This window comes from Podarcis melisellensis (assembly GCF_964234715.1).
Source record: "Podarcis melisellensis genome assembly, chromosome: 6".
Classification (NCBI taxonomy): Eukaryota; Metazoa; Chordata; class Lepidosauria; order Squamata; family Lacertidae; genus Podarcis; species Podarcis melisellensis.
This window is the reverse complement of record NC_138538.1, coordinates 31,408,956-31,432,712: the sequence shown is the minus strand read 5'-3', so window position 1 is coordinate 31,432,712 and position 23,757 is coordinate 31,408,956. Positions and strand designations below refer to the sequence as shown.

Genomic DNA, 23,757 nt, shown 5'->3' with positions numbered 1-23,757 from the left:
GCGTAACCCTCCCTTGGCTGACCTGGCATGCTCTCTGCCCAGCTGCTCAACATGGATGAGTGCAGACACCAGAGCTGTGGCTCTCAATCCAAGACATGGGCATTGAGCATGTGAGGCCACAAAGGGGCGTGTGCCTGAAAATCAGCTACGGCAGAGCCCATTTAGGGCCAGGGTACCTTTTGACCAGCTTGGAATTTATTGGATCTGGCTGACCCAACTGGGAATTTGCCAAGGGCAGAAGGTCATTCAGCTCAGTGAGGAAGCAGAAAGACCAAAATGTGTCAAGGCCAGAAGGTGCTCATACTGGGCTTGTAAGCAGCCTGTCTGGCTGAGTGCTTAGCTCTCCCTCCCTTGCCAAGCTCTTGCAGACTGCTGTCGCTGCTCAGCTGAATGTGAAGTACCCTGGGGTTGGTAGTACTATAATGCAAGAAATATTTGAGTTTCTTTCCCCCTTCTAAAAATACAGGTCCTCCCCCTTCTCACTACAAGCCAGAAAGTGAGCTGTCATACCCTTAGCTAGGCTCTGCAGCATGCTGCAGGGCCTAGCATCTCAGTTTGGGGTTCATGGTTGACCTGCTAAATAATCACCTCAGAACATGGCTGCCAAGGTTAATCCCAACCCTGGGCTCTCTTCTGTTCTGAAAGATATGCACATGAGACTCAGAGCCTTGGACACACAATATTAGTAACAGCCACTCGCACTGTTTTCAAATAATCTTGTCTGCATTTTACTGAAGGTAAACTCAACCATCCCCACTCCACACACATACACATTCAATCATCTGCATGAAACAAGGAGACAGTGACAACTACACTTAGGATTGGCTTATTATCCTCCTGCCTGGAAGCTCCCAAGTGTTACAGTGTCATGCCTACCAATTTTCTTCAGTAAGAATGCTAAGACCACAGGTAGCCAAACACAATGCTCTCCAGATGTTGATAGACTACAACACTCATCCACCCTCACCACTGGCCATGCTGACTGGGACTGATGGGAATTATAGTTGAACAACTTCTGGAGGGTATCACATTGTCTGCACTTGTTTTAGACAATAAAAGTCCATGTCAGTTAATGTTGGACTTTGTGCAAAATCTTTGTAATGCTTTAAAACTGCAGCTGTTACTAGTGGCAAGGAACCTTCACTGCACTCTTTTTGGTGCCTGCTAAAAATATTTTCGTTTAGGCAAACCTATCCAATATGTAAAATGTTGACATGCACTTTAACCTGGCTCTTAAGCATATACCGTAATTGAATTTAATTTTTTTTAATGTTTTAAATAGTTGTTTTTAACTATTTTCTTTACTGATAATTCTTACTGTAAACCACTTGGAGGCTTTATTACAATCTAGCTGTGAAATAAACAAACATAAATAAACCTAGGTATATGGATTACTTTTGATTCAAGCCAATGTCAAACTTTGGCTTGGATTTTATGCATTCTTGGAGTAAAATTATAATGTGTGTGGGAAGGGTAGAATACTTACTCACATCTCATTGAGAGACAGATAGTGGTGTGCCAAGAAATCAGTAGCAGCTTAGTACACCATTGTATGACTCAAATACTTGCAAAAAAAAATTCCACTTTCTGATTTTGTATGAATGACTTCTAGATTCTGCTCCAGGAGGAGTAACGTGGGAAGTAGACCAAATATATCCCCTTTGAAATCTTCTAAGCACTGAAGTTTAAATAATAAATATATGGGAGACACCCATTATGGTGCCCGGATTTCAACTACCAGCTAATGGGGTAGGCAATGAAAAGGCCATAGCCCCAGAGACCTGCTCTGTGCAAGATCTGCCTCTCTGAGGTGAATTTCACAACCTCCACCTGTTTGACAGTATACAGTCCTCCTCCACTGCCGACAGCGACAAAGGTGGAGGAGGAAGGAGCAGCCCAAATGGGCTGTTTTCAGGCTGCTTGTTCCTCCTCCACTGACAGCCACCAACAGCTGCTAACAGGGACCCTCAATTGAGTATAAACTGAGTGGGACTTTGTCAGCAAAAAAAATGTGTTCCACCCACAGCATCTTCGGTTGGGTAAGATATGCCTTTTCCTAGGCTGTTACAGTAAACATCGAAAATTACTGTGCTAGATGATGTAATAGCACAATAGCACAATACTCCATTATTGGAGTATTTCCGCAGCCTAGAGGTCTGCAAGATTTATGATAAAACAAGATATTAAGGACAGGGCTTTCTGTCTTCTCTTACCTTTTAAGTACTGTGCGAAGCTGAATTGAGCAAACTATTTTCTCTGGGCTCATCCCTCCATAGTCCGGATTGTGGGTGCACATGAGCGCCCGCGCCCGCAATTTCCAGCATCTGCGCAGACGTGTTTTCCAGCGTCTGAGTCAATGCGATTTGTGGCACTGCACTGTGCCGGTTTAGTGCAATGCGCGGGGACTCATTAAGTGGGCCGCTTGGTTCGGGGGCAGCTCGTGAACTGGTAAAACAACCCCCGTGGGCTGCTTGTGGCCCATGGGCCTTAGGTTGCCAACCCCTGGTTTAGATAATCTGCTTCCTTTAGGTGTACCTGCAGCTGGCTTGCCACCACCATCTTAATCACCTTGCTCAGGAAAGGAATACTAGAGAGGGGACAGTAATTTTCTAAGACCTCTTGATCCAGGGAGGCCATCTTTAAGACAGAGGCATTAACCACACCCTGGAACTGTATTACACATATTTTTCCCTATGACAAATATTGTCATATGTATGTATGTTGTTCCTTTGCAAGAGAACCTGAATGCCTTCTGTCAAGCTTCCAAGTATAAACACTGTATCTTTTCCCTATATAAACTGTCTTCCAAGTGTAAATCTGTATTTAATGCCCTTGATATAATATGAATCAACTGCAAATGGTGTGAGCAAGGAATAAATGTTTGGGTTTGAAAAGAATGCACGAAAGAAGCGACAAATGATGTTGATAAGATACAATGCTCATACTTGGAATTGTGACTGGAGGCATCCAAGTTCTCTTATAAATGAAGAACACACATAGTATGTTATTATGCGTGTACCTAACATATTAAAACGCGTAACAGAATGGAACAGTTTGGGAGAAAATAAACAGGCAAAGGCATGATTAAGCAGTTCCTGCAGCATTGTAAATGAACACCTCCGATTCCACCTGAATCAGGGGGTGGGGGGTGGAAGCTAGCATAAATAAAACATTACCCTGGGCACCAGCTATGGGTCTTCCCTAGATTTCAGCACCACCTGCTGGTACTACCACGCCACAACACTGTACCAAACCTGCTCAGCTTCCCCTCAGTTATCAGGGATGGATTTTCATGAGAATAAACACTCTATAGCATCACAGTATTAATGTTAGAGTACCTGTAGAAAAAATGCTAATTATGAATTTGCACAGAATACAATTATTGTGTCAAAAAAGTTTATTAAAACTTTCATGAGTTTAGGTACTTGTGCTAAGGGCACACACAAAGTCCATGCTGGGAAGTTTGTAGCACTGCTTTTGACAATCTGTTTATAAGCATACTGCAAAAAGATGCTAAGTTCTTCATATCCTACAGTGCTATGTGCTAGCTTAGAACTTCACATTTGGCTCTCCCTCATGTACATAAAAGGTAGTAATACAGGTAACTCGCATCTTGCACAAGGGTTATGCTCCTGGTCATTTAGTGTATAAGCAAAATTGTGTAAAACCAGAGCAACCTCTTGAAACCTCAAAAAACATTGCTTCACTTACCAATGAGGAACAAATGCAGCTCTTAGTCTCCCTCCTCCTCTTCTTTGCTAATTGATGCTTTGGGGGATTATGTGCAGACGAGAAAAAGGGCTTGGCTGTGGTTTGGAACCACAGGTGGGTTGCGTGGGCTCATCTAATGTTGCTACTGGTGGTTTCTTCATCAGGAACATTGTGATTGGCAACTGCCACTGTTGTTTCTTGGGTTTGTCAAGCATTTCCTTTTATGGTCTCATAGTGTCTGTAATGCCACGGATGATCTTGAGGCTGCATTCCATGGAGGCATGAAACTCTGGAATCAGATTTGCGTGCTTTGTTACTTGAAAGAGTTTATAAAATTCAGGTGGGTAGCCGTGTTGGTCTGACACAGTAGAAATATATATTAAAAATAATATGAAATTGTCTAGTAGCACTTAGAGACCAACTAAGTTTGCTCTTGGTATGAGCTTTCGTGTGCATGCATACTTCTTCAGATATGAGTTTATTAAAGTTATGCAGGTTCCAGCTTGCTGTCTCACACTCACCATCCTCATATTCTGAACTTGATCTGACCAGTTCCTCAAGCTCTTCAACAGTCAATACCTGTTGGCCTCCAATTAGCTTTCCCCCTAAATATGGTCAACAAAGCTATCACCACCCACTTGCCTGGCACAATGTCCTCAAGCTCAGTGGCAATGCTTGGAAATCCTGCAAAATCATGCAAATACATGTTCTGTCAGCATGCATTCACTGTTTCAGCCCTGGTTGCATTCACTGTCTGTTTGATGTAGGTGATGCAATGGGCAATACTGAAGGACTTCCAACATCCATCACATTGATCATCCAAGAGAAGGTGAGCTTCATGTAAGCAACCTTGAAGCAGTGAATCACACCATGATCCAGAGGCTCAATGAGGGAAGTCGTATTGGGAACTATGTGCAAAGCAGAGTGCCTTGGGCTACCCAGAAGCAGTATCCACAAGCAGCATCACTTTAAACTCCAGGTGAGACTCTATCAGTTCCTTCCAGTCCAGAAATGATGGGAAAGTCATCCAGGCCTTTTTGTTGGATTGCCAAGCCACAGGAAGGAGAACTGTACAGCAGGCATGGCTTTATTAGGTGCCCAGCCACTTTGCCAGAGAGCAGCACAGTCACTGGATCTTTTGCAAGCCAGGGACTTGTTTTTCAGCTTTGGCAATCTGAGTCACCTCAGGCATTTTCTTCCAGAACAGCCCCATCTTGTCTGCACTGAAGACTTGCATTGAAGATATACCTTGTCATACATCAGCATCTTTAGTTGCACGTGTTATGTTTTTGCAGCCTCTTGTCTGCAGCTGCAGTTTCCCCAGTCATTTGGACATTCATGAGGTTGAAGTGGACCTTAAAGCTGTTATGCCAAACTGGGCTGGCTTTCCACAACTATGGTGGAAGGTTTGAAGCGGTCATAGAGGCTGAGAGCCTTTTGGAGTAAGATGCTGCCCTCCACAGGAACACATTTACAGTTCATGTCTTCCAGCCACAAGTTCAGTGCCTTCTCTGTCTCCACCAAGGCCTTGTCCCACACCTGGCTGGTCACCTTTGCAGTTAGTGATGTGCTTGCTGCCACAAATCTCCTTCTCACTCACCATGATGGCACAGGGGCTGGACTTGTTCTGTCCATATTTGCATGCCGCAGCACACACAGGCATGCCAGCCTTCAAACAGTCCAGCACAACCACTTTCTCTTCCAGCATGGGAGCCACCCTCTGCTTCTTTGGTTTCTCAGTAAAGGTAAAGGTAAAGGTAAAGGGACCCCTGACCATTAGGTCCAGTCGTGACCAACTCTGGGGTTGCGGCGCTCATCTCGCTTTATTGGCCAAGGGAGCTGGCGTACAGCTTCCGGGTCATATGGCCAGCATGACTAAGCCGCTTCTGGCGAACCAGAGCAGCACACGGAAACGCCATTTACCTTCCTACCGGAGCGGTACCTATTTATCTACTTGCACTTTGACGTGCTTTCAAACTGCTAGGTTGGCAGGAGCAGGGACCGAGCAACGGGAGCTCAGTAGCTGATGACAATGATACCTTGTGTTTGGGGGCTGTTCTGCAGTCTGCAACTCTCTCCAAGTACCTCCTCCACACTCCAACCTCCCCCAATGTCTTTCCAAACTCCTCCACAAGTCTCTCTGGCCTCCACCAATCTCTCTTCAACCACCTCCCAAACTCTCTGCTATCTCCTCCACTCTCTCTCCACACTCCAATTACTCTCTCAACCACTCTCCCAAAGACTGATGGATTGCTGGCCATTTTTTCCTCACTCTGCCTCCTCCCACCCCCATGCACAAAATTTATTTGATTATTTAATGGTGTTCAGCATAAAGCTGTACTCAAGTACAGTATAATAAGCATAAGATGCAAGTTACCTGTACTTCATTTAATTAGTTACAAAGTAACCTTCACTACATGTACATACACATCATGCCCCATCCAACAGGTAGCACACTGCTGCATCAAATTCCATGAAAGCTGAGTCAGGAGGGAATCACAGAATTGTAGAGTTGGGTCATTTAGTCAAACCCCCTGCAATGCAGGACTATGCAGCTGTCCCAAACAGGGATTGAACCTGCAACCTTGGCATTATCAGCATAACGCTCTAAACAACTGAGCTATACAAGCTGACTTAGGAAGAAATGAGAACCAGAATTAAAAGGACTATGAAGATCAGAGGAAATCTGTTATTGGCACACTAATAGTTAAGGTGTTGGAAATTAATTAGAACTCTGGAAATAAAACTGCAAACAATTATGACTGAACAGTTCTTTTCCTTGGAATTTAGCCTGGGGCACTGAGGCAGTCTCTAGTTTTAAATAAATAGCTACAAAAAAGACCAACATTTAGTTGCTAAATGTAGTATTTTACATGTGGCAGCTGGCCAATTCCCCAAGAACCAGATTTTATGTTCCTTACACAAGCTTTCAGAACAGCCTTCCTGGACATGTGGAGAGATTAAGCTCCATCGTAATCAGACATGGGTGCAGTTATGGCCATTTGTGACCTAGGCCTATAATTCCTGAGCCCCACAAATCCTGCTTGGAACTGCCTGCAATCATGATAGATAGACATATGAAGTTATGACTGTATATATAAAGTTACTGCAGCATGTATAACAATGTCTAGTTTTTCTCCAGCAAACGATCAGCTGGAAAAGTAGCTGTATTGAGCACTTCCAAATTGTAAACCTACTCATTCACAGGGAACTGCAACCCCCTCCAGAAGAGGCAACCCACCTGCTCCTAGGCTGACTGGCTCATCCATTATCAGCTCCCATCATATCTTAATTACACTTAAGCTTTTTCTACCTCATCTAGCCCACCACCAACTTCAAGCATCAGCTCAGAGAATCCAGACACACCTGGATCCGAGGACAAGGATAAAAAGAGTTAGGCATCACTGATATGTCACCTCTGGTTCCCTTATGTTCTTACCCACAAGTTTCATATGGATGTTAAATTTCTTAGAAGGCAAGATTGGACTCTTATTACATCCAACAAGATGAATTTCAGTGGAGCCAACTGGTGGTCTTCTAACACTATCTCCTAGTCAGAGCAAAACCACTGCAGAGTTGTGCCCGTCAGTCCAGAAAGACACTGTTGTCAATGCTACTGAAATATTGGGAGCAAGAAAGTATTAACACAGATAAAGTGATTGCTGCAATTAGAGCTAGAAGGGGCCTCAAAGATCACCTAGTCCAACACCTTGCTAAAGCAGAAAATGCCGTATTATATAGTACCCGCTATAAGCAGCTATGCAGTTAATTTAGAAGGAAATTAGAAAAGGTTTCAAAACTCCATCCCTGGCAAGTGTCTACAGTGATGAGAAACCAATGCATTATGCATTACATTCATGTCCAACTTTAGCCATATCCTCTCAAATTAGACTAAGAAAGCCATGCCCGCTGTCCTGGCATGCCAGTATCTTTGCCCATGACTTTTCCTGCTGTTGCCATCTTTTAGTTTCCACAAAATCCATGTATTTATCTTACCTGAGGTAAAGCAGAGTTCAGTTGCCTCTGCAGCTGGTCTCTCTCATGCACGGTCTCCTGTAGCCGGCCCTGAGTCACAGACAGAGTCTCACGTGTTTCCCGAAGAGTCTCTAGCAGCTTGTCTCTCTCATCAAGCATATTCACCATCAGCTGTTCAAAGTTGGCATCAGAATCAGAGCCCGGCTGTGACCCCAAGGGGTCACTCTCGCTGATGGTAGGCATTACCTCACACATCATGGCAATACTTGGCAAATGCCCCGCGTTACAGTAAGATCAGAGACTGGCAGGAAATTCCTCCTCAGGATGCCTCTTAAGGCTCTATAAACAGTAAGCTAAGGTCACATGGTTACTGTAGCCAACTGCAGGTTGTGGCAACTGTCAAATGCAGGCTGCATGGTAAGGTCCGTAAACCCTCCATTTCTCTTTGCAAACAGCTGAAGTTTACATTACATCTATCAATGTCTGAAAAGATCATCAGAGCATTTTTAACATCAAATACATAAAGTAATTAAGACCAGCAAGACCCCAGCACTAAAGGGTAATCCTGTGAGGGTTGTTCCAGATAACTCTGGCATATATTCCTGAGACCCCTCCAGTGATGGTCACCAGCCATGGCAGAGCTCTCTGTCATTCAGAAAATAAGATGTCCCCTTTCAACACACATATACACACACATTTGCTGCCTTGAAAGATTCAGAAGTATTAGGAAGTCCATGAAATATTTCATTTCCTTGATATCGTTAGCAGGAAGTCAGCTTGGACAGATCAGCCAATGGCTTGTGAAGTCTTGAGTGGCATCAGAGCAGACTGATCACTCTCCAAGCAAGGTTACGCCTTTGCCAAATACCTGTCGTACTTCGCTCTTGATCTAGAATCTGTGGGAAAAGAACATTTTATGCATTAGAAAAGTGTCCATCTATTGCTTTGCAATTTTTTTCCTCTCAAGAACTTAGATTAGTATAATTCCTTTTTTATTTCCATGAGATAATCCAAAAGAGGGTGTTTTTACAGCAAGCTCTGCACCACAGGTTTCAATTAACTTGTTTACCATCTGTTTCTTGTTACCACCCTTAATTTAGACATGATATTTCTATGTATAGATTATAGATGCCATGGACCACTTCCCCTCATTTCGATTGTTTTTATCTTGTTTGAGGTTCCATTTCCTCAGCCCATTTTTATAAGGTTGTGTCTTGGAGTTAAGTATCACATTCACTAGCATCATTCCACCACATTTCCAAAGAAGAATATTGTATACATTATTTCTATTTGCTATCTTAGTTATTGGCCTTTCTGCATGACCAGATAACAGGTACAATAAAAAAGCAGTAATGTTTATTATTTATTGAGCACTTATAGTAAGTAGGTATGATACAAGCTGAATAAAAATACAAGGACCTGCCACAAAGCTTAATTCAAATAAACAGAAAAGAAAAAAAAGTGGAGGGGTAAAAATAATAAAGTCAAGATACACTATATCAATTAAAATGTTCTTGTAAGAATCAATGAGATGCAGATTATCATGCTTTGATATATAATATACCGCAGCTACAAGGACTAGCTAATGAATGGACATGAAACTGATTTAAACAAAAGAAAATGTAAAGCTTTTTTTAAAAGGAGAAAGAACCAGAAATATGCAAAAACAGGGAGGACAGAGATAATAATAATAATAATAGTAACAACAACAACAACAACAACAACAACAATTTTTACCCTGCCATTCTGGGGAAATGAAGGAATAAAGGTATAATAATTTGTTTAAAGCATTTCTATGCCATATTTATGGCTTAATAGAAACTCTATCAGCCAGCTCTACAAAGGAAGGAACTGAGAAAGCATTATTTCACATTCCTGCTAGATGAGCCGTAACTATTAGCAATAGGGACCCTCCAGATTATAAGAGAGTGGGCAGATTCATGTTAGGAGACTTTTAGATATCTTCTTCCTAAACTGTATGGGGCTTTAAAGAGAATAACCAGCACAGAAACACATCAGTAACCAGTGCAGATAACACAACTCAACCATATGCCCCAATCACAGACTCAGGTATGTGGTGCTTCTGCTGTGTGTAGGTGCTCATGTACCCACATATGTAGACACACACATGCCTGTGGACAAAGCAGACTTTTGTCCTTTCCAATTCTATGATTTAGTAATTCCTGCGCTAGCAACGTCAGGCACTGTTACATGAGTGCAATGAATTGTTTTAGCATCAAACTAAAATCAGTAACAAGCTAAGAAATCAGTTATCTTTTAAGGAATTATTATCCACACAAAAAGGAAGGAGTTGCAAGGAGAATCTAGCCATAAATTTGATGAAAAATACACTCAAGGGGAAAATTTATCACACTGCTAGAGTCATTCAAGCTGAAACAGTTCTGCTTCTGTTACAAGAAGATAAATGTCAAGCATTTCTGGGAAGAGGTTTTTCAGCACCACTTTGCCAGGAAAGAGGGTACTAGATGCCACCAGCAGAAGACAATATACTGGTACATTCTCAGAAAAAAACAGTCTGCAATTTATTAGTATGTAAATACAGATTCAAATGCCAAGCTTTACTGAAGAGGATGCTACTGAATGCTAGAGCTGCATGAAGACCCTGATCAGCTCAAGTACTTGTGGTCTTCATATTTGACATAGCAGAATGTTGGAGATAGCACCATCACTGAGACAGCATTTTTGTGTCATTTCTTCCAGAGACTGAAGTCAGTATGCTTCAATGACATACTTTTCTGCTGATGGAGAGAAAGTATTGACGAGGAAAGGAAGCAATATTTATTTACAAAGAGATTTGTATCTCACTATTATAATGCAAAATCTTTACTCAGGATGATTTACTATCCTTAAAACAATAATCTAACAAACACACACAATACACATAAGAGTATAAAGGAAACCAGGGACAGGCTCAGCAAATAAACTAGCGCCTGGCAAAACAAAAGTCTTTTGGAATAAAAGTTTCCACTGCCTGGCAAACAATGGCAAGAGGAGGCCTGAATCTGTTCCACTACCACCAGAGTAGGTTTGGGAGTGGGGATGGGGAGATTGAGGGGAAATTCCACTATGTGAGCAGAAGTTATTCTACAAGCACTGTTACTGTGAAGGATACAACCCTTAATTTCACAGAGTATGCTTTCCTGATCATTAGTTATAACAGGAACATTTTCATGAACCATGCTGCCTCTCTCTTAAACCTTGACCATGTTTCATTCTTGAATGAGTGAGCCATGCCTTAACTACTAAAGCTAGGGTAGCCAACATGGCCGCAATGGCAACTTTGATAACTTTCCCTGTTCACAGAAAGCCACACATAAATAGCCTACAAAATAGCAATAAAAAACCCAAAAATAATATGCAGTCATCACCAGTCCACTAATGAATACCCAGATGAACAGGTGAGCTTTATCCGGGCAACAAAATGCCAGTAAAACTGCTGCCAGGCATACCTCTTAGGAGAGGGTGTTCCCAAGTCAGGGTACTACCCCCAATATTCTTAGGACCCCCATGTATATGCCATTCCACCAAGAAGGATGCTGTAAATACAGTATTATTTGTTGCCTTTCAATCAAATAATATCAAGGCACCTTAACAATTCAAATGTTTGAAATTTGACCTAATGAAGATGGGGTGTTTCACTTATCAAGACAGTGCACATTGTTTGTGACAAAAAAGAATGGGGTTATAAGTATTGGTCAAGAATATTTTCAGTTTTAACTCTTCCTTGGATACAATGGTTCAGATTCAAGCCATTTCTCCAATGACATGAAATGCATTTCAGCTATGAGCTGTACAATTTATATCCACAAAGAGGCTGAAATATAGAAACTGATTTCATTTTGCTATCTTTGCATCACACATTCAGAATAAATAATTATGACAGCAGCAGACCAAGAATGCAAACCTCAAGACTTCTCATCTTGTCCTGGAATAGAAACTAGAGCTAGCTTGCATTCTTGGATGTTTAGGACAGAGCAGACCTCTAACTCCAGGATACCTGGTTAGGAAGTAAAGCAGGCAATTTTCTTCTCTTTTTCCCCTTTTTGTTTACTTGTTTTCACCAGACCTCCTAACATTCTGCATCTCTACTGCCCTCACCCATAGACTAAAATTATAGATGCACATAATTGGTCCAACTTTTGATCCCTTTAGACTTTCCACACTCCCCACAGCAGAAATGAGAAATGCCTAGAAAAATAATAATGGTGAATTCCAACACATACCATTTACTTTTTTTAAGCCATTTACACAATTGTCTGGTTTTCAGTAAGATCTTTATTATACCATTGATTTTAGGGGGTTGGGCAAATAATTAACTAATTAATTAATTAAATAAATAAATACTTTATTTATACCCTGCCCACCTGGCTGGTTACAGGTAGGTAGCCGTGTTGGTCTGCCATAGTCAAAACAAAACAAAATAAATAAGATAAAATAAAATAATTCCTTCCAGTTGCACCTTAGAGACCAACTAAGTTAGTTATTGGTATGAGTTTTCGTGTGCATGCACACTTCTTCAGATACTCTAGGTGGCTTCCAATACATATAAAAACATAAAATGTCAAACATTAAAAACTTCCCTATACAGGGCTGCCTTCAGATGTCTTCTAAAAGTCAGATAGTTCTTTATCTCCTTGACATCCAATTAGAGGGTGTTCCAGAGGGAGGGAGAAACTGTGTAAAGTGCTAGCACCTTCAGAACCTTCAATGTGAATATTCTCTCCACCCTAACCTGCAAAACAGGAGAGACTCTAGAAATAATTTCTTCTGTATAAGATAATGAAATGACAGTTAGTGGAAGAAGATCCTTCTTTGGCCAATAATCCTGTACCATAATTTTCTATATGGGAGAAAGGCCAGCTGAGTTTTTTAAATGTGTAAATCAACAAGTAATTAGCTAACATATTATGTCCCATCTCTCTGATATAGTGGAGTCACAAGGAAACAGGTTACTGGATCCAATTTTTACCTAGACCCCATGGGAAAGTGTGTGCTCACATGTGAAGATAATTCTACACTGGAGGGTTCTTCTCAGTTGAGCTGTCACTTTTCCTGAAAGTATGAGTAACAGCTCAGGATGACATAAGCAGCAATGGAAAGAGCTGAGGGGCTCGGTTGTACTGTGCCAAAGGAGGAAGCAAAGAAGAGCTCAAACTATTTTACATCCAGATTCAGGTAGGTAGCTGTGTTGGTCTGACACAGTCAAAATAAATTAAAAAATTGTCCAGTAGCACCTTAGGTAAAGGTACCCCTGACCGTTAGGTCCAGTCATGGACAACTCTGGGGTTGCACGCTCATCCCAGCCAGATGGGCGGGGTACAAATAATAAATTATTATTATTATTATCTCACTCTATAGGCCGAGGGAACCAGCATTTGTCCGCAGACAGCTTACAGGTCAGGTGGCCAGCATGATTACGCCGTTTCTGGCGAACCAGAGCAGTGCACGGAAATGCCGTTTACCTTCCCTATTTATCTACTTGCACTTGACGTGCTTTCGAACATGCACATGAAAGCTTATACCCAGAACAAACTTATTTTATATCCAGAGCACTTTGAATACTTCAGCAAAGCTCACATTCATATGCTCAATTAAAACATAATTCAGTGACACACACAGAGAGCATCAGAAAAAGGAAACTATATCTTTCAGTTGCTTTTTCAGAAAGCCATATGCTTCAAGCAATCTTGTAGAAATACGATTTCCTAAAGAAAACAAAGAGAATAATCATAACAGTTGTTCCATAGCCAAGTAATTCCAAAAATACAGCACTGTATATACCACTGGTGTTATAAATGTTTATTTATATATGCACTTAAAACAACTGACTAGAGTAAAATGTGATACACATGTTGTTTTTTAAGATCAGCTTTCTGCAAATGATAAAAAGGGACTAAAAAAAGACCAATCCTAGCCCCTGCCAGATGGCTGACGGACATGGCAGTGTGGTGCAGCCGCCACATCCACAGTTCTGCTGCTCATGCCAGCCAGGGTGGAAGGCAGGGAAACTTATGCCAGCTGTGTTTTGGGCTGGGTGAAATGAGCCCTCTGCCCCACCCTCCACCACAAGTGCAAAAGATTGGGGATTTGAATTGCAGCTCAAGTAAAAAATCTCTCCAGTGATAAAAACAACCACCACTTACTTCCCAAGCTATAGAAATAGGAATAGGAGAAACAGTTTCACCAGACAGCCAAGCATATACTGTTGTCTAATTTAAGGTAGAGTCATTAAGATACAGCATTCTCTGGCAATATTTCAACAACAGGTAAACAAAGCACTTCCCAGTCCCAACTCTGACTTTACTCATTGGCTAAAAACACTGACAGGCAGGAGCTGCCAGACTGGCTCATTTAACAAAAACAGCACATTATACTTCATTATTTCTTTCTAGAAGGACTAGAAACTTAAATTTAGAAAAAAGAAAGCTCAGAGCCTGGTGCCCCGTTCTGGGGCACCAATTAAGGCCAACGAAGGAATTGGGTTGGCAACCCCTGTCCTAATTGACAAGCCTCCACAAACTTTAGAAGCATAAAGTTCTGGGGCTGGAAGGTACCCCAGGGTCATCTAGTTCAACCCCCTGCAATGCACTTTAATCAGGAAGTAGTACAAATAAAGAGTGGAAGCAATGAAATAAACTGAAATAGCAGAATTCAACAATGGCAATTCATGGTTCATAGGTTTATGTTTCAAATGTTAACAGTCTCAGTTAACAATGTACAGTCTACAAATACCGGTAACTTTGGGTGGCTATCAGCTATAGGGAGGTCTAATTCTACACATACCTATAAATCCACCACTGGCAATATGACTCTTATAGGGTTACAATAAATATTTACATTGTGTGTGTCTCTGGTCTAAACAATGCTTCAGCGGTCAAGCTAAACATTTTGTCTCTTTTGACTTGCAAGCCTGAGCAGTGGTGTAGCGTGGGTTGTCAGCACCCAGGGCAAGGCAAGTAATTTGCGCCCCCTAACCCTAACCCCCAGATGTTGCGCCCGGTGTGGCCGGGCCCCCCTGCACCCCCCACGCTATGCCACTGAGCCTAAGAAAGTATTCCGTATTGGGGTGAACCAATGAAATGTGGAAGTACCACTTGGTAATGAGTGAGGGTTAAATATAAAAAATTATTTACAAGCAAGCTTCCAAGCTGAAGACTACACAGTTTCAAAGAATTATTGATTAAATAATGTCAGAACTACCAAGGACCACTGATAAATGATAGGATGCTGCAGAGTCCAAGCTGCTGCTTTTCTGGCTACTCCAGCCAAAGGAAAGATCAATGTTCTAATCAAAACTCAACATTCTACCATGGATTCTGGATAGGAATCCACAAGCAGCAGCTCAGAAACTACAAAGCAAATGCACAGCTTTAAATGGGGGCAAGCCTTCCTTATTTCAGAAATGAGAAGTGGTGCCAGCACTTATTTACCATTCACCTTTCAGACATCAAAGCAGAAGGAGCTCCCAGTGTCATGCAAGTGCCAATATATCAGTGAGTAATTATCAGTATCACTGTGGAAATGGAGCAGCTCTGCAGCTAAAGCAGTCACTGCTTTCTCAACACACAATTCTTCCTCTGCATTACTGAGATCATGACAACAAGTGCTAATTTATTCAGAGTCACCAGCACTGAGCAGCACTGCCGAAGTCTATGCTATAACGCACTAAAGCTTTGATGAGACAAATAATTATGCCTTGCTCTTCATCAGTTGCAAGCTTTAACATATCACGCCCCCTGCCTTAGCACCCAAGTCACAGTGGGGAGTGATTTCACCTCTAGATCACAGACAAGAAAACTGTTCTTGAGAAGGAGGGGTCCGGCCGCCCATTCTATTTGGAAAATGAAAAAGCCAGCATCAGTAAGAGCATTTGCCACCAGCTGCCTCTTTCTGTATCAATAGAACACATTGGTCTGCAATGACTGCAACAATTTAGCAGCTACTCAGCCTCAAAATATGAACCTATTTTCCATGGAACTCACAAAATGCCAAAGCAAGCCAGAGAAACCAAACAAAGAGCTCAAAATTCAAAAAGCATCATTATAAAAACATGCAGATAATATCTCACTCAAATTCCTGTTCTAAGGTAGGCTATATGTATTGGGTGGCATTCATCTAATGCACTATCAGTGGTAATTCTGCACAAGAACTTCTGCTTGTGCAATGGGGTTTTACCTTACTCTCCTCCTCCTACACCCCCCTCCGAATTGGCAGGGGGGCAAAGGAGAACCCTGAGACCAGCACATTGGGGAGAGAGGAATCGTCTTCCACAATACTCACACACAGACAGAACATTTGTGATAACACAGCACTGAATTCCATCTTTTATTTCTAACTTAACCCATCAACCATGCCGTGCCAATTACATGACTTTTTAAACAAGTGGTGCCATATTTTAGCAAGACAGACCAGGACACTGATTTTCAGATAGGCTGAAAAGGCCAACCATAGCCTGTTTTATCAACCACCAAGAGTGACATGAAATTGCACTAGAAATGGTTCGCGTGTAACCTTCAGGTATAATAAAGGTGTCATAGAAAGCGAAAGACACAGAATCTGTCTCTACAGGCCTTCCCCAGAACTAAAACAAGTAAAGAAGGGACATGTCCCAGCTGCATTGAAAGACAGGCAAATGTGTCTCTATGCTGTCAATTAACATAAATGTCTATCTAAGCGTGCCAGCAGGCTTCTCAGACTAGAAGGAAAAGCCCTGCCAGCTAGATACTAGCAGTTAGCATGTGACAAAACATCAAGAGGCAAAAATAAGCAGGCACATTGAAATTTTAGAGATGGAGACCTTCAGGAAGGGATTACATGGGCATTCCAGAAGACAATCTGCATGCCTATATACAGGATTTTTTCATTGTAGCAGTCATCCCACTCTATTGTAGATTTTAAAGACAACTCTTTAAAGACAACTCCTGTTCTCACCATGGCCACCAGATGCCTATGGGAGGCCCCAAAGAAGAGCCTAAGCACACCAGCACTCTAGCCACTTATGATTCACAACAACTAGCATTCAGAGGTCATGTTCCGTACATGCCCAGCAATACTATATGCATTTTGTTGTCCTTCAGTAGCTTCCAGTGTAAAGTCCCTTATGCATTTATCTTCATCTCTACCCATCGCTTTCACCTGCCCATAGCAATGTTTTTTCTTGCCACAAAAAAGAATTTAAGAATAAATACTCTCATAAAAGGAACCAAGTTGGCATCATTTATACATATGCACACTTTGTTAGTGTTGAGCTTCCTGGATGAACATTACATAGATTCTGTTCACACGTTTTCCTAGATTTTACTTTTTTATTTCCACTAGAAGATAAGGTGTGTGCTCAGTCCAATCATTCAAGATTCAAAGCTCCAGGAATTAATCAGACAAGCTTCTGCTTTCCCACCAGTTTAAAAAGCTTGTTAATGGTTACTTTCACTATCCACTTATTTCAGACAAGAAAAGTAGTCAGCACAATAGCAAGGCCGTTTAGATGCAATGTCAGAGAACCAATTAGTATTTCATGGCTAAGCTCATACACTGGCAGGCAATTATGAAATTGCCTCCAAAGCGAGTTCTGACTGGCTCTGACTGAGCTTTAGTCCTCCTGGGCATGCATTTAAAAGAAATCCCACTTGGGGTCTCTTAAACCAACACTAATTAAGTCATATTCAAGTTAACAGCTTCCCTGCTGGCTTACTCAACTGAGACGTCCTCAATTATAGAGCTTAATTTTGACCACCAAAGAAGTTGGGAAATAGTAAAATGGGCTGAACATCTGTCTCACCACAGGTCTGAAAACGCAGAGACCCTGGAGGAAGAAAAACAAGTTACTTACCTTTACTGGGGTTAAAGGTCATTTGTGCTGCCACACATACAGGATCAGAACATGTGCAGAGCCATCCATGGAACCTTCTAGCACTTTAACTAAGGAGGTGGTCTCCTGCCCGCCCACCCTCTTAGGAAAAGCATTTTGACTCTCAGCATCTTGACTTTCATCACAACTGGCACAAAAAGAGGAGTACCTTCTAAGAGCAAGACACACGTAAAGCAGGAAATGACAATGGATTGTGGGACTAGACTTATGGCCAAGCAAAGGGAGCCAATTTCAGGTAAGCAATGTATTTTCTTCTTGGGTCTTTGCAGTCTCATGTAAGAGCGCCTGGGGGCTAAAACACAAGAAGGAATGTACCTATGAGAAAAGTGTATAAAGAACACTGTCAAAGGCAGTGTTTGATCTGGCACACATATCCAAGGACAGTAGTGCTTTACGGATGTGAGCGGAATGGACCATCAGTCAGGGTCTATCATTAGACAGAGTGAGACTACCGCTTCAGGCTGTGGATGCTGGAGGATGGGGAGTGGTAGGGAGATGTTGGGAAGACAGAGCTGTGTGGGTCAAACACCCTGCCCTCTGTCAGCCTGTTGCGATACACATGGAAATGGGCACCAGCCACAAGGAATGCACAAAGAGTTGAAACTGTCCTCCTGAGTAGCAGTGACAGCTCCCTATCTAGAGCACTGGAACATTCTGGAGAAAGTTTGCACAGGCACATACATACAGATCCCATTTGTGTGATTAAGAAGAATGCAGGAATCCTAAATATTTCAAAACCCAGAACCTTGGCTCCCCCTAGCTCAGGGGTAGGCAACCTTTTTCTGTTGAGATCTGCATTCCCTGGGGGATAATCTGTTGGGGTTGCATACAGACTGTTAAGTTGTGGGTGAACATATCAGACGACACAGCGATTCTTCAAACAGCTCTTGTTTATTCACAGGCCAGAACTGAACTGAACTGAAGGGTTCAGCCAGCCTGCTTATATAGAGCTCCACTAGAACACAACAGTAACCATTTTCTGTAACTATCCAATCACTGAACGTCACTTTCGATCCCTTATTTGCATATGTGGATCTGAACTATCTACACTATCCCCCTGCTGGCCCAGGGTGAGAACTTCAGTACATAACACAGTCAGTGGGTGGGGCTTAAGCCCAAAGTAGGTAGGGTCACCTTTTCTCTCTGCCACCCCCCTCTTTATTCTCCGTCAACCAAAAGTACTCAACTAAAGTTGGGAGATTGAAAGCATTGTCCTTTTTTGCAGCATATGTAATAAAACAAGTCTTTTACAGGATCTCTGAAATTTTATAATGTCATCTCCCAGTCTGTCTACTGCCCTGGGCTTAGGGTAAAGGGGTTGGTGAGCTCTGTCAATATCACTTTCTGTCAGCTCCATTTCAGGAAACAGACCATTCAGCCATACAAGCAGATCAGTATAGCAATTTATAGCATTATTTTCATCATCAAACTTACCCTAAGGTTGTCTGCAGCAGCATTCCTTCCAAAAACCCCATTTGTCTCTATATAACTAGCTGTTTCTCTACAAGGTTTCTAATGGCCTTTTATGCTTCAAAGATCCCTAGCCTCTGTGGCAATTTTGGAGGTATCCTTAACCCATACAGCTAATTCTTTAATTTTTTGCTGAAATGCTTTTACAGTATTTGACCAGTCTGCTGCCATGTCTACCCTATATTATTCTAAAGTATCAGTAACAGGTTCAAGGTTCACTTTTGGGGATTTTCAGAGACAACAGTCGGGCTGCCGTCATCATCATCAGTTTCATCAACTGATAGCTCCAGATTTTTCAAATCAGACCATACATAAGGGTTTTTGTTTTTTCTTTAGATATTCTTGATCCAGGAATCATAACCAATTGCCAGAAAGTTAATAGAGTAAAATATTTCAGTCAGGAAGCATTTATTATTTATAAATTATCCTCTGGGGTATTGGAGACTTGGCCAAGGTACAATCATTGTGTGACAACACCAACACCTCCCTTCTTCTGATTGTTAAAGAGGGCCCATGATACATGTCTGCATATTCCATTTGATTTTCATGACCCATACATCAGGCAAGTTCTCTCTATTTATTTAACTTGTATATTGCATTATATTTCAACAGGACTCTAAACATTTCTTCCACTTGCTAGGTGCAATAGGGTACACACAGGTGCTCTAGGCCAAACAAACAGAAGAAAGTTGGGATGAAGTCCAATTACTTTTCCTGACCCATCAGAGGGAAGAATAGAAGAGCCGGATGGAACCTGCTGTCTTAGGACACTGTGCAAAGGTGGGGTGGGGATCTTTTTTGACCCAGCAGACCAGATGCTTATCTCCTCCCTACCCCTGCAGGCCACCTTCAACAGATAGCTGGGAAACCCCACGTCAATCATCTGGCATCACAATAATTGACATGTGTCAAAGTCCCTTATACAGCACTTTTTACAGTACTTTCCAAACGTTCAACAACCAGTTAGAAAAATGGCCAATCCAGTGTACAGTTGTAGAAGAACAGCAGCATTAGCAGCACTGGTTCTGCAATACAAGGATAAATCTATTTCTTTAAATTCTGGGTCCTTGTTCTATACGATAACAAGTTTTTGCTTCAAGATGTTTTTGTGTCCTCATGTTTGCAAAGAACCCCAAATCATCTTAATTAAACAAGTGTGAGGAACCTTTGGCCCTCCAGATGTTGCTGGGCTACAACTCCCATCAGCAATCCCATCCTATCTCACTAATCATGGCCAATGGCCAGGGATGGTGACTGTTGTAGTTCAGCAATATCTGGAGGATGAAACATTCTCCCTACAGTGGAACCTCAGGTTACATACCGTCCTCCTTACGAACGCTTCAAATAACGAGCTCTGCTAACCTGGAAGTAGGTCTCCTGGTAGAGAATTTTGCCCCGGGATGCAAGCAGAAGTCGCTTGTTGGCAGCGCGGCGGCAGCGGGAGTCCCCAATAGCAAAAGCACACCTCAGGTTAAGAACAGTTTCGGGTTAAGAACGGACCTCTAGAACGAATTAAGTTCATAACTGGAGGTACCACTGTACTTGTAATAAAAGGTAAAAAAAAACCCTAAGAGGCATTGGAGGTATAATGAAACATGATTTCTCATCCCTTGCCAGTGTTCATGTGATTCTGCATTTTAAAAAATAAATATAAATTTCAGGATCTTAAATCAAATCTATGAACCAAGTTAATCATGCAGTGTTACATAAACGTGAATTTATTATAATCCAGGTAGCAGCACTACAAATGTCTAGAAGAGAAGGACTGCAGAGGCATGACATCAATGCAGAATTTTGCTCAAGGACTGCAAAACTGAAGCCTTTAGACATTAACACTGCAGCTGAACAAGATGTCTATGGTTATCACAATATTATGAACACAGAGAAAGATTGAATGGTGCTCCTCTTATACCAAATTGCCCAGAGGCTACAATGCGCTTTGGGAATTCATGTGTGCCTCAGTCCACCATACATAATGAAATTTCCTGGAACCAATACAGAGCCAGAAAGTCTTGACTTCTAAAACCCTGTGGGAATGAGTACTACAGTCCACATCACTGCTGAACATATTTTATTTTTTCAAAAGACAGACAGCAAGGCTTAAACTACAATATCAAATCAATGGTATTTCTTTTGCTATTCTGTTAAACTTGGCTGCCTGTAAGTTATGAAGACCCTTCAGCACAGTGACTATTTTCATTTACACATGTGAAATTTTTGTTTAATCAACAAAGAATTAAGTTTGGGAAACATCAATAGACAATTATTACTTTTGGGGGCGGAGGACAAAAACACACAAGCCTCGTTTGCCAATATCGTAACTTTCAACCAGGGAAAGGACAGTAGGTACTAGAAGATTCACATGAGGAAACTGCACCATATGAATATATTTTTTTGTATTACAGCCAGCAGGAGACATGTGCGTACCCCTTGACATCCAAAGAATTCCTGCACCCGAAGGCTCATTCTACATTTATCTGTATAGAACATATTATAAGCACCTAACTACCCAAGAGGTTCAATACACACTTAGATAACCCTCACTCTTATCTATTAGATTATAATATTCCTACTTTCCTAGAGGTCATGGTAATTGATCTCCCTGGCATAGAGAGTTTGTTCCAAGATCTGACAAAAAGCCACTATGGAGAGAAAGTTTTACATGGATAAGGCAGGAGCTGCCACTACAGAACCCAAAACTAGTTTGGAAATACAGGAATAATCTATAGAACATTAACTCCTTGGGACCCAAGTCTCACCAGTCTGAGTTTTTCTGAGTTGTCTTTAACACAGACCGACAACCTGCCACATTCTTGTTTGCTAAAGGAGGAATGAATGAGTCATAAGATTCTCCTACCTCTGGCCCTTAAGGTTTAGCAGATGTTTGGCTCCCTTAGTAGCACAGAAGTACAGTACTCTGTTCAATTAATTCTGTTCTTGGTAGCACAATATGCTCTTAAGCATAAAAGTGAAACAAAGCCAAATGAGGCTTTGAGTGTTTATTCTTAATGCATTAGGCCATCAAAGGTCCACTTCAAAACCAGAATTTACACTCCTGAGCTAGCGGAGCTTCATGCTCTGGCACCAGGGGATGGAGAGCAGGCGGGGACGGAGCTGGTGCAAATCCCGGGGGCATGGCGCGCCGCCCGTAGGGGTGTGGTGCGCGTCACAGGGGCGTGGCGCACCACTCATATGAGTGTGGCGCCCAGTGCGGGCAGGGGAGCAGCGGCTATGGCACCCCGCCAGGATCGCGCTGCCGGGGGCGGTGCACTCCTCCCGCAAGCCTCTTCCTCTGCCAGTGTCCTGAGCATCATGCAACTACCCTGGGATCCTATGGGAGGAAGGGCAGGATATAAATTTAATAAATAAATCCAAGCACATGGATAGGTTAGTAACAGCAACAACTGTAGCAGCAAAAGGATTTCTTCCCTATCTGGAAAACGAATTCTATGACTATGAAAATTACCACCTTTTTATTTGATTTTTATGTTGTGTATTGTTAATTCTCTTCAGAGACCTACATAACAGATTTTACTGTTTGCTTCCTAGCAACGGAAACTAATTTAGCTGCTACGTTCCTAAATGGAGTTAATATTTTTAACATTACGTAAGTGCAGCAGATACATTAAAAGTCAAAAGAGACATAGGATCTTATGTATCTCTTATGTGTCCTGCCCTTTTTTGTCCTATTTTTCTATAGCCCTTATCTCACCTCTGCCTGCCAAGAGTAACACTTTTTCTCTGAGTAAGTGGGCTCTGGTCTACAATTAAGAAGTAACAATAAATCTGTTTTTAAAGGTACAAGAAGATTTATTTCTGCTGTAACAAAAGTGCTTTCTTTCAAGGAACATTTTTTCTCAAACACGAGCAGAAGCAGATCTAGACATGGTTTGGCTATTTAATAAGTGAATCATCTGTAACAGATGAAAACCAACATATGCAGTGGTCTGGATTGAGAAACATTCTGCACTAAAGAAGATCACAAATGTCACAGCTGCATATTTGAGTTTAAACTAGTTTTCTATAAATACGCACATAAACAACATTTGTTTTCCCTCAAGGTGTAATACATACAATCCACAAAAAATGCAGAAATGTTCCAAGTGTCAATGTCTTAACACCAAAAAGCAGTGTCAAGCCTTTTGGATCAGTAATAGAGCAAATGCTTTGCATGCAGAAGGTCCCAGATTCAATCCCCTACATCTCTTGTTAGGGCTAGGAGAGAATCCTGTCTGAAATCCTGGAGAGCCTCTACCAGTCAACATAGCCAATACTGAGCTAAACAAACCAATGGTGACTCAGTATAAGTCCGCTTCATATGTTGCTATGTAAGTAGTGTAAACCAGTTAGCTGCCTCAGAGGTAGATACTGGGGGGAGCAGCAACCCCCAAACCATTCCTTCTGAACCCCCTCTGCACCTCCCCATATACCTCCTTAACTAGTCTTCTACCATCAGCTGCAAACCTTTTCCTAATTTTGAAAGCCAATGTAGTATAGTGGTCAGGGTACTGGACTAGGACCTGGGAGACCAGGGTTCAAATCCCCACTCAGGCATGAAGCTAACTGGGCAACCTTGGGCCAGTAACCATTTCTCAACCTAACCTACCATTCAAGGTTGTTGTGAGATACAATTATGACTGGTGAATAAGAAAATAAAAAGTTACCATGTCTGTAAAATTTATTTTTGGGAAATTAAAAAGAATAGCAGACCA

At 41.9% G+C, this 23,757-nt stretch overlaps 1 protein-coding gene across 7 annotated transcripts in view; it reads right to left on the bottom strand.

Moving 5' to 3' along the window:
* Window positions 1-23,757, bottom strand: part of PPFIA4 (PTPRF interacting protein alpha 4) — a 103,681-nt gene that overhangs the window by 62,332 nt on the left and 17,592 nt on the right. For all 7 annotated transcript variants that reach the window (XM_081914376.1, XM_081914378.1, XM_081914379.1 and 4 more), the window contains one exon: window positions 7,708-8,582. In XM_081914376.1, coding sequence (XP_081770502.1) covers window positions 7,708-7,944 — 237 coding nt within the window. In that variant the 5' untranslated portion in view covers window positions 7,945-8,582. The remainder of the gene's footprint in view (window positions 1-7,707; window positions 8,583-23,757) is intronic.